General features: G+C 41.5%; 1 protein-coding gene across 1 annotated transcript; it reads left to right on the top strand.

Annotated features, from left to right (window-relative positions):
- Positions 1 to 350: 350 nt before the first annotated feature.
- On the top strand, positions 351 to 8,342 carry LOC135462972 (antistasin-like). The gene is made up of 3 exons (XM_064740293.1): positions 351 to 407; positions 1,212 to 1,355; positions 8,045 to 8,342. Exons 1-3 carry the CDS (start codon positions 368 to 370, stop codon positions 8,152 to 8,154), a joined length of 294 nt encoding a protein of 97 aa, XP_064596363.1. The 5' UTR covers positions 351 to 367; the 3' UTR covers positions 8,155 to 8,342.
- Positions 8,343 to 11,652: the final 3,310 nt, after the last annotated feature.

Raw genomic sequence — 11,652 nt, 5'->3', positions numbered from 1 at the left:
CGCATTAGTGTCGGACTAAGAAACATTTCACACCAGGCTATCGATAGAAAATTTTTGCCAATGAAAATCACGTAAAATAAACGTCACATTAGTAACATACTACTACTTTGTACGTCGCTGCACAAATGAAGAAAGCACGAGGACAGGGTTGTTCGTGACTTCCTTTACATTCTATTGATACTGCATTATATAAAGCATGTAATGGTGTTTCTACTTCAGTATCGTTTTAACCGGTTCGGTCTCCCGTATTCACAGTTCTTATCTATCATTATGTGTAAGTAACTTAACCTCCTTATCTAACTTAAAGAGCTGGCGTCCTGCGCTCTCAGTCTAACAAGGTGTGTCCCAATTTAAAGTTCCTTCTGTGATGTTGAAGCTGTGTTTATTGCTTGGCGTGTGTGCCTGCGGTGAGTCAGCTGCTGTGTATGTCTTTGTATGCCAATCCGCTAATCTGCGCTTTTATTCATCTGTCCACATGCCTGTCCATTTTCTGTACGTTTGTCTTTAAGTTTGTCTGTACGTTTATCTGCCTTTATCCGTTGGTCTGTACGTTAGCCTGTTTGTCTGCCCCTTATCCGTTGTTATGTTACGTTAGCCTGTTTGTCTTCCCCTCATCCGTTAGTCTGTACGTTTGCATGTTTGTCTGTAAATGTATGCGTTTGTTTGTCCCTTATCCGTTTGTTAACCTCTTTGTACGTTTTTCCGTTTCCCTGTCCCTTATCCGCAGGTCTGTTCGTTAGCCTGTTTTTTTTGTACATCCCTCTGCTTGTCCATACAAGCGTCCGTTATTCTATAGGGTCCATTTGTCTGTTCGTCCATCCGTTGTTCTGTCAGTTCGCATGTTTATCTCCACGCCGGTCCATTTTTTCCGTACGTCCGAAAACTTATTAGTTAACTTTTTATGAACAGGACATAAATGGAAATCAGATTTGCACCAAGTCGCGTTCACACCCTGCGATTTGTTGTACCATTTGTCAGTTTGGACGGAATCGAAAGGTGTCAACTGTTAATCAGTTTTAGTTGAAATGTTCAAATCGTATGAAATAGACTTCTGTTTTTATTCTACAATACATATTTGACGGACGAGTGCAACCTTTCCCTCGGAATGAACGTGACTTTAGTTCATGTTGCAGCAAAATGTTTTAATATAAAAGTTTCTACATGAATCTGCCAGTGACGGATGTGTCGTTTCTCCGCCAATCACATTGCAGTCTGGTCGGCACCTCGGCCTAGAGGAAGTTGCCTGTTGCTATGTGGTGGGAATGGTGTCACGTGCATGGATGGATACGAATGTAAGAGTAATGGCTGTGGCTCGGAATGTTTCCAAAAGAGTGACTACAAACTGACACAAAAAGGTAACGGTTCACCTGAATGCATGGAAATTAAGTTGAGTATCATTCAGTTATTTACTGAATTATTCGCCTTTTAGTTCTATAATGTAAGTTGATAATATATTTCGCTTGTATTTATTTATTTACTTGGTTGGTGTCGTACTCAAGAATATTTCACTTATACGACAGGGTCAGCATTATGATGGGAGGTAAACGGGCAAAGCCAAGGTCATCCACAGTTTGCTGGCAGACATTCCCACGTTCGCCTTGTATAATGTCGCTCTAGTTTATAGGTGGAGCCATGATCATCCACAGTTTGCTGGCAGACCTTCCCACATTCGCCTTGTATAGTGTTGCTCTCGTTTATGCGCGGGTCCATGATCATCCACAGTTTGCTGGCAGACCTTCCCACATTCGCCTTGTATAATGTGGCTCTATTTTATGGGCAGAGCCATGATCATCCACAGTTTGCTGGCAGACCTTCCCACATTCGCCTTGTAAAATGTGGCTCTAGTTCATGGGCGGGTCCATGATCACCCACAGTTTGCTGACAGACCTTCCCACATTCGCCTTGTATGATGTGGCTCTAGTTTATGAGCAGAGCCATGATCATCGACAGTTTGCTGACAGACCTTCCCACATTCGCCTTGTAAAATGTGGCTCTAGTTCATGGGCGGGTCCATGATCACCCACAGTTTGCTGACAGACCTTCCCACATTCGCCTTGTATGATGTGGCTCTAGTTTATGAGCAGAGCCATGATCATCCACAGTTTGCTGACAGACCTTCTCACATTCGCCTTTTATAATGTGGCTCTAGTTCATGGGCGGGTCCATGATCACCCACAGTTTGCTGCAGACCTTCCCACATTCGCCTTGTATAATGTGGCTCTAGTTTATGGGCGGAGCCATGATGATCCACAGTTTGCTGCAGACCTTCCCACATTCGCCTTGTATGATGTGGCTCTAGTTCATGGGCGGGTCCATGATCATCCACAGTTTGCTAGCAGACCTTCCCACATTCGCCTTGTATAATGTCGCTCTAGTTTATGTGCGGGGCCATGATTTCTTTTGAGCCTTGCAGATTCTTAATTTAGGGAAATTGCATTTAAAGCTTCTTACATTTGAGACTATGGCTTTTGCACTGTCATTTAAGGTATATAACTGCTTATGTGTATATCTGCTTCCAAACAGGCTGCCCAACCGTGACGTGCGACCTGCGTTGCCCTCTTGGGTTTGTGCGTGACCATCACGGCTGTGACACGTGCGAGTGTGACTACCACCTGTTAGAGCTGGGACACTAGTCAGATCATGTGACAAGAATAGGTCCAATCAGCATGTCCAGAATAAATACATGTAGAGTATGCATGAATTGGTTTTCTTTCTTAAAACTCACAGGAGTTTTCTTCCAATAGTGTCAACGAACAAAAGAAATTATGATTATACTTTGGCGATGTCAGCGGGGATTTATTTAACTAGCATTTATTCATTTGTTATGTATTACTAGCAGTGAGAACCAAGATAGCTCAATAGGTAAGTAGGTTTTTTCGCTGGTGAAAACCACCGATCTTTGGCAACTTTCTAACAAACTTTCCCGTGCGCGTGTGATATGGCCACATGTATACTGGTGAAATATAAGTGGCCTTCACCGACTCTAAGACTGTACTGATGGCTACAGTTATTCTTACCAAGAACCCGCAAGCCGGATTGGTCTATAAATTCCCGGTTCAAAGCCCTAAGGTAAATTGACAGGAAGCCGTGTTCACCGGTTTCGTGTGACCCTTTACCAAATAGGACAATGACGCCGCTGTTCTGGTTTTGCTCGCCATGCTGTAGTCCCTTTTTTACATTAACAATTAACTAAGTTCCGTGCAAATTAAAGCCAAATGATGACAAAAAATTAAGTCAGTCTCAGAGGGGAGTTCTGCCAGTTGAAGTCAATTTAACCAAGATCCGATGCGGAAATGGACTTCATTGACAAAAACCTGAACCTGTGTATAAAACGAGGCATGGCTGTTTTTGTCATCATGGTGTAATGTCCTCATGACAGCCAAATGATTCGTTTCTTGTTTTAGTGTTGCACTCAAGACATTTTCACTCATACAATGGAGGTAAGTTTATAGGCCGGGAAAACTTAAACAATATTCGGTGGAGATTATCTCACCATATTAGTGGAAGGCAAGAGGTCTTTAACAAACTTAACCGGGTTAAAGGAAAAGACCTCTAAATATGAAAGCAGGCATCACTATATAGATCACTAAAAACTATGCAAAATATATTTGAAATTTTCATTTACATTTTTTAGATTTGTGTGAAAAGAGTTCAAGGCGTTCAAACATTAGAATTCTAAGGTGGGCCTTATGTCTCCATATGTATCCATGAGGGAAAGATTACTGAAATAATACTGTTCACCTACAAACAGTGAGAGCGAGGGAATGTACAAATTTCTTGTCCAAGGCCGGATTTGAACCACGATGATTCCAAACGGTATATCATTAAATATGTAAACCTGTATTGTGTGCACATATTTAGCGGTTATACTGTGTCTACTGGTGGCTGGGCGAGTCCAAGAATTATGCTGAAGACACCAGATATGACACTCTACCCAGTGACATTTTACTGACACCGGGCAAATCAGTCCCGTTTTCTTCCTCTTACCTCTTGCCGATGAGCGCCAAGCGAGGTGCGATTTTTAAAAAAGAGTTCGGTATGACACGACCAAATCACACTATACCGTCATCTAAGCTAGTAAATTTCGACTCCTGTGTGTTTAAGGCCGATACCAACCAAAAGAGAGTAGATTCATGCATTTGTTAATGCCGTGCTGAAGACACATACAGCGATTCTGTTAGCTGCCAGGTGTCGGAAACGCACAGATGGCATGGTTATCTGGTTCTGTTAGCTTAGATCAAAGACTGGACCACAAACCAAACATGGTGTTCAAAATTTATGTTCTACTCTGCCTGGCAACGCTAGGTAAGTCGGCTCTTCTATTGTTACCGCTTGGTATCTCGTTTTCACTTCGTCTTTTGTTCTATTGTTACCGCTTAGTATCTCGTTTTCGTCTTCTGTTCTATTGTTACCGCATGGTATCTCGTTTTCACTTCGTCTTCTGTTCTATTGTGGCCACTTGGTATCTCGTTTTCACTTCGTCTACTGTTCTATTGTTGCCACTTAGTATCTCGTTTTTACTTCGTCTTCTGCTCTATTGTAACCGCTTGGTATCTCGTTTTCACTTCGCCTACTGTTCTATTGTGGTCACTTGGTATCGCGTTTACACATCGTCTTCTGTTCTGTTGTTGCCACTTGGTATCTCCTTTTCACTTCATCTTCTGTTCTGTTGTTGCCACTTGGTATCTTGTTTTCACTTCGTCAACTGCTCTATTGTAACCGCTTGGTATCTCGATTTACATCGCCTACTGTTCTATTGAGGCCACTTGGTATCTCGTTTTCACTTCGTCTACTGTTCTATTGTTGCCACTTAGTATCTCGTTTTTACTTCGTCTTCTGCTCTATTGTAACCACTTGGTATCTCGTTTTCACTTCGTCTACTGTTCTATTGTGGTCACTTGGTATCTCGTTTTTACATCGTCTACTGTTCTATTGTTGCCACTTGGTATCTCGTTTTCACTTCGTCTTCTGTTCTATTGTTACCGCTTGGTATCTTGTTTTCACTTTGTCTTCTATTCTATTGATACCGTCTTTGTCTTTTGTTCTATTGTTGCCACTTAGTATCTCGTTTCACTTCGTCTTCTGTTCTATTGTTACCGCTTGGTATCTCCTTTTCACTTCGTCTTCTGTTCTAGTGTGGCCACTTGTTATCTCGTTTTACTTCGTCTTCTGTTCTATTGTTGCCACTTAGCATCTCGCTTCACTTAGTCTGCTGTTCTATTGTTGCCACTTGGTATCTCGTTTCACTTCGTCTGCTGTTCTATTGTTGCCAATTGGTATATCTTAGTCATTCTGTCTACTGTTGTAATGTGGTGAATTTTTGCCCCTTCGTTTACTGTTCTGCTGTTGGTTTTTGGCCTAGAGTTCTACTGCAGCCACTCGATTTATTGTTGGCATTTCAATTACATGTAGAAAGGTTTCTAGTACCTGACAGTGTAGCAGTATGTTCACATCACATCCGAGACAATGCGTTCGATATGCAGGATGAATAGCCTTAAAGCCGAAGACAGTTAATGGTAGGTCTACGATTTAACCATTATAGACATAGACATAACGTGGCGAAAACCCGTTTGAAGAAATATACGAACATTCTTCAAATTGTCGTGTGTTTGTAGGAAAAGTTCTAATATATTATTTTTTTTAGAGGAATAAGGGGCCTCCGTGGCCGCGATGTTTAACGCGCCAGCGCGGCGCGATGTCCCAGGCGCCTCTCACCAACGCGGTCGCTGTGAGTTGAAGTCCAGCTCATGCTGGCTTCCTCTCCGGCCATACGTGGGAAGGTCTCCAACAACCTGCGGATGGTCGTGGATTTTCCCCCTGCTTTGCCCGGTTTCCTCCCACTATAACGCTGGCCGCCGTCGTATAAGTCAAATATTCTTGAGTATGGCGTAAAACACCAGTCGGTTAAATAAATAAATACATAAATTTGAGAGAAATGTCATGATTTTACAGCACGACACCCGTTGTAATAAAATCGCTTAAAGCGATTGCCAAATATACAAACAAATCTTTTTTGCACCAATCACGAAGGTGCCTGGTCGTTACCGCGGTCTAGAGGAGAGTGCCGGGTGGAATGTGACTTGAAGGACAGGACGTGCGCAAAAGGATGGGAATGCCAGAAAAACGGCTGCAGATCGGAGTGTGTTCCAATTTTGGGTGATACAACCCAACAAGGTGGGCATGTACAGACTCAGTTAAATATCAAGACGCGTGCTTGAGGCTTTGTCAGTCCTAGACGGTAATATTAATGATTAATACTTTAATACTTTAATACTTTCAACAACACTGATGTCACTCGGCAGGAGTCAACGCCTGAAATAATTTAGTTGACTGTTGATTAAATCTTATCCGCACGAGGACATCAGTAGTGAGGCGGGTCTAAACAAGCCTATTTGTGTCGCCTAAGGCTCCAATTGCCAAGGTTCTAGAGCAAGTAGAGAAATCGAAACGGAATTTTAAATACATTGGAAAAGCAGTTTTGATTAATATAACATTTGTCTTTAATGAAAATATTTTGAGAATATATCAGGAATATGGAGTCGTTTAGATTTAGATCTACATTCCTGTGCCTACATTCCTGTGTCTACCTTCCTGTGCCTACCTTCCTGTGTCTACATTGCTGTGCCGACCTTCCTGTGCCTACATTCCAGTGCCTACCTTCCTGTGCCTACATTGCTGTGCCTACCATCCTGTGCCAACATTGCTCTGCCTACCTTACTGTGTCTACATTTCTGTGCCTACTTTCCTGTGCCTACATTCCAGTGCCTACATTTCTGTGTTTACCTTCCTGTGCCCGCCTTCATGTACCTACCTTCCTGTGCCTACATTCCTGTGCCTACCTCCCTGTACCTACATTCCTGTGCCTACCTTCCTTTGCTTAGTCAACTCCAGCTCATGCTGGCTTCCTTTCCGGCCGTATGTAGGAAGGTCTGCCAGCAACCTGCGGATGGTCGTGGGTTCCCCCCCGGCTGTGCCCGGTTTCCACCCACCATAATGCTGGCCGCCGTCGTATAAGTGAAATATTCTTGAGTACGGCGTAAAACACCAATCAAATAAATAAATAAATTCTTTGCTTAGATTCGGGTGTATACTTTCCTGTGCCTACGTTGCTGTGTCTATATTTCTGTGCCTACCTTCCTCTGCCTACATTCTTGCGCCTACATTCCAGTGTCTACATTCCTGTACCTACCTTCTTGTGCCTACCTTCCTGTGTCTACATTTCTATATCTACATTCCTGTGCCTACCTCACTGTGCCTACATCCCTGTGTCTACCATCCTGTGCCTACATTCCTGTGCCTACCTTCCTGTGCCTTCATTCCTGTACCTACATTCATGTGCATAGATTCATGTGCCTACCTTCCTGTGCCTACATTCCTGTCTCCATCCTGTGCCTACATTCCTGTGTCTACCTTCCTGTGCCTACTTTCCCGTGCCTACCTCTCTGTGCCTATATTCCTTTGCCTACATACCTGTGCCTACCTTACTCTGCCTACATTTCTGTGTCTACCATCCTGTGCCTACATTCCTGTGTCTACCTTCATGTGCGTACCTTCCTGTGCCTACCTTCCTGTGCCCACATTCCTGTGCCTTCATTTCTGAACCTACTTTCCAGTGCCTACATTCCTGTGCCTACCTTACTGTGCCTACATTCCTGAGTCTACCATCCTATGCCTTCCTTCCTGTGTCTTCCTTCATGTGCGTACCTTCCTGTGCCTACCTTCCTGTGCCCACATTCCTGTGCCTTCATTCCTGTACCTACTTTCCAGTGCCTACATTCCTGTCTACCACCCTTTGTCTACATCCCTGTGCCTACATCCCTGTGCCTACCTTCCTGTGCTTACATTCCTGTGTCTATCTTCCAGTGCCCAGCTTCCTGTGCCTACCTTCCTGTACTTACATTTCTGTGCCTACATTCATGTGCCTAGATTCATGTGCCCAGCTTCCTGTGCCTACATTCCTGTACCTACCTACTTGTGGCCGATGATGTACCTCTAATTTTATTTTACGTATTTTAGTAAGGCACATGTTTTCTACATTTTACAGATTGCCCTCCGTTATCATGTCTTCTCGCGTGTCCACTCGGGCTTGTACGAGACAAACAAGGTTGTGAGATTTGTATGTGTAAATACAATCTGCTGGAACTTGGTTATTGACGGCGTGACTTAAACAATAAAAAAAACTGCTACGGAATTATGGACTTATATTAACCAGACAGCAACGTGTCCGAGGTATATAAGGTTTGCTACAGGGTTGTTGTTCCCTTAATCATTTAAGCCTTATCTGACCCAAGGGTTCTTATGTACTCAGTTCGAAAATATTGGATAAATAAAAAAAAAATCAACGGCTGATGTTCATTGTTATTGAGCTTGTTCATACCTTCTGAGAAAAGTAAATAAAAGTCATGACTTATACGTTGACATTAAAGACGGTTACAGCGGTGGCGCCACTTTTGAACGAAGACCTCTTGTGTCTTGGTCCTAGAACGGCAAGTAGCTTAACCATTTGGCCAATCCCGGTTCATTGAAGAGTAACTACACTAATGGCAGTAATATTAAAATGAATTATTTATCTACGTTCGTCTCAATGGATAGAATCAAGCGATTCTCAAGGTTTCAACTATCCCTTCATTAAAACAGGCGCATTTACCACCACGAAGTTTGAATCCAAACTTTTTTTTTGCTTTAAACATACCAAACTAGCTTTCGTGAAAACTCTATTACTGGAAATGACTTGCTGGCAGAGAACATATACAGCATTCCCCCAATAACACGGATGCACATCGGTTTCCTCGTCATGTGTGCGGAGTTCAAGGCATGTGTGCGGAGTTCAAGGACATGTGGTGATGTAGGCGCTGTATGGTTGTAGTATAGGAGGTGATGTTGACGTTGTATAGTTGTAATATATGTGCTGATGTAGGCGGTGTGTAGTTGTAATATATGTGCTGATGTAGGCGGTGTGTAGTTGTAATATATGTGCTGAAGTAGGCGGTGTGTAGTTGTAGTGTAGTCTCAGTGTAATGCAAACTGCAAGAAATGCACAGGTAAATGTCTTTTATCTACTTTCCAGGAAGACACTGACCCAAAGCTGTATTAATAAGACAGGAAGGTCGAGAGTTATCGAGTCATGTGGAAATAAGTACTTTATATGGTTAAATTCTTTATAATGTAACTTTGTCGTGATGTAAATTCTTTAATATGCAAATTCATGATGTAACTTCTACATGATGTAAATTCTTCATGATGTAACTCTACAGTATAAATTTGTCATGTCATTTCACCGTGATGTAAATTCTTCATGATGTAGCTCTACAGTATAAATTCGTCATGAGATTTCATCATGGTGTAAATTTTTCATGATATAGCTTTACAGTATAAATTTGTCATGTCATTTCACCATGATGTAAACTCTTCATGATGTAGCTCTACAGTATAAATTCGTCATGAGATTTCATCATGGAGTAAATTTTTTATGATATAGCTTTACAGTATAAATTTGTCATGTTATTTCACCGTGATGTAAATTCTTCATGATGTAGCTTTACAGTATAAATTCGTCATGAGATTTCATTATGGTGTAAATTTTTCATGATATAGCTTTACAGTATAAATTTGTCATGTCATTTCACCGTGATGTAAATTCTTCATGATGTAGCTTTACAATATAAATTCATCATTAGATTTCATCATGATGTACATTTTTCATGATGTAGCTCTACAGTATAAATTCATCATGAGATTTCATCATGGTGTAAATTTTCCATGATATACCTTTACAGTATAAATTCGTCATGAGATTTCATTATGGTGTAAATTTTCCATGATATAGCTTTACAGTATAAATTCGCCATGAGATTTCATCATGATGTAAATTTTCCATGATATAGCTTTACAGTATAAATTTGTCATGTCATTTCACCGTGATGTAAATTCTTCATGATATAGCTTTACAATATAAATTCATCATGAGATTTCATCATGATGTAAATTTTTCATGATGTAGATTTACAGTAAAAATTTGTCATGTCATTTCACCGTGATGTAAATTCTTCATGATATAGCTTTACAATATAAATTCATCATGAGATTTCATCATGATGTAAATTTTTCATGATGTAGCTTTACAGTATAAATTCGTCATGAGATTTCATCATGGTGTAAATTCTTCATGATGTAGCTTTACAGTAAAAATTCGCCATGAGATTTCATCATGATGTAAATTTTCCATGATATAGCTTTACAGTATAAATTTGTCATGTCATTTCACCATGATGTAAATTCTTCATGATGTAGCCTTACAGAATAAATTCGTCATGAGATTTCATCATGATGTAAACTCTTCATGATGTAGCTTTACAGTATTTCCACCGCTGTTCTATCTAGTGCTGCTTCACTGAAACGCCTTACCGAAGGCAAGTAAGCTGCCCCGCCTGAACCATTATACTGATACGGGTCAACCAGTAGTTGTACTATCCCCTTAAGGCTGAACGCCAAGCGAGGAAGCCACAACTTCCTCTTTTGCGGTCTTAGGTGTGACCCGACCCAGGATTGACCCTGAATCTACCGTCCCCGAATTAAGCGGATGCTCTACCAACTGAGGCATCGGGGCCTATATGACGTCATGTATGTAAGGTGACAAAGTTCCGATCATGCATTGGAAGAGAACAATGGCCTATTCGGCTTGGACCCGAATTGTTATGGGATGAACATTTCTGCTCCCAACTTGAGGAACATCCAAATTTTAAAAGCACTTTCTTTCTTCAAAATACCTGTTTGTTTTACTGTCTGTACAGAACAATAGTAAATATGATTTGAGCGCATTCTACTCCATGTTGGAAGTACAACAATATTCCTATACTGGTGGCATTAACGTTCTGAATAAGTCGGCGTCTCCAAAAGCATGAATTAATTTGATTGTTGTTCAGCGCCACACTCCTGGGTCCGGCTGTTAAAACTGTTTTCAGACACCAGATTTATCCTTCAGCCAAGTATTCAAGTTTGTACTTTGTTTGCGTTACAGTATATTAAATATGAACTAAATCTCCTGCTGTTTGGCAGTGAACAATTGTACTGCCTGCTGAGTTTGGCTAACATTTTCAACATAAAACAGACACTTTCCAACAACAGAATTCATTTCACTTCTGTCATGGCAGCAACAATGTTATGTGTGTTAGGAGTGCACCCAACATCCGGAATGCCCCAAGTGTCATTTGGGACTGTTCATGTAAATACTTAGATAGTAGCAAATTACACGCCCCCTAGCGCCATGACTTAATCCGAATGGGGTCAAACTATCCCAACATCCGGAATGCCCCAAGTGTCATTTGGGACTGTTCATGTAAATACTTAGATAGTAGCAAATTACACGCCCTCTAGCGCCATGGCTTAATCCGAATGGGGTCAAACTATCCCAACATCCGGAATGCCCCAAGTGTCATTTGGGACTGTTCATGTAAATACTTAGATAGTAGCAAATTACACGCCCTCTAGCGCCATGGCTTAATCCGAATGGGGTCAAACTATCCCAACATCCGGAATGCCCCAAGTGTCATTTGGGACTGTTCATGTAAATACTTAGATAGTAGCAAATTACACGCCCTCTAGCGCCATGTCTTAATCCGAATAGGGTCAAACTATGCAGAGATATCAGGTTTA

Source organism: Liolophura sinensis, chromosome 2, assembly GCF_032854445.1.
Source record: "Liolophura sinensis isolate JHLJ2023 chromosome 2, CUHK_Ljap_v2, whole genome shotgun sequence".
Lineage (NCBI taxonomy): Eukaryota > Metazoa > Mollusca > Polyplacophora > Chitonida > Chitonidae > Liolophura > Liolophura sinensis.
This window is presented reverse-complemented; position numbering and strand designations above follow the sequence as displayed.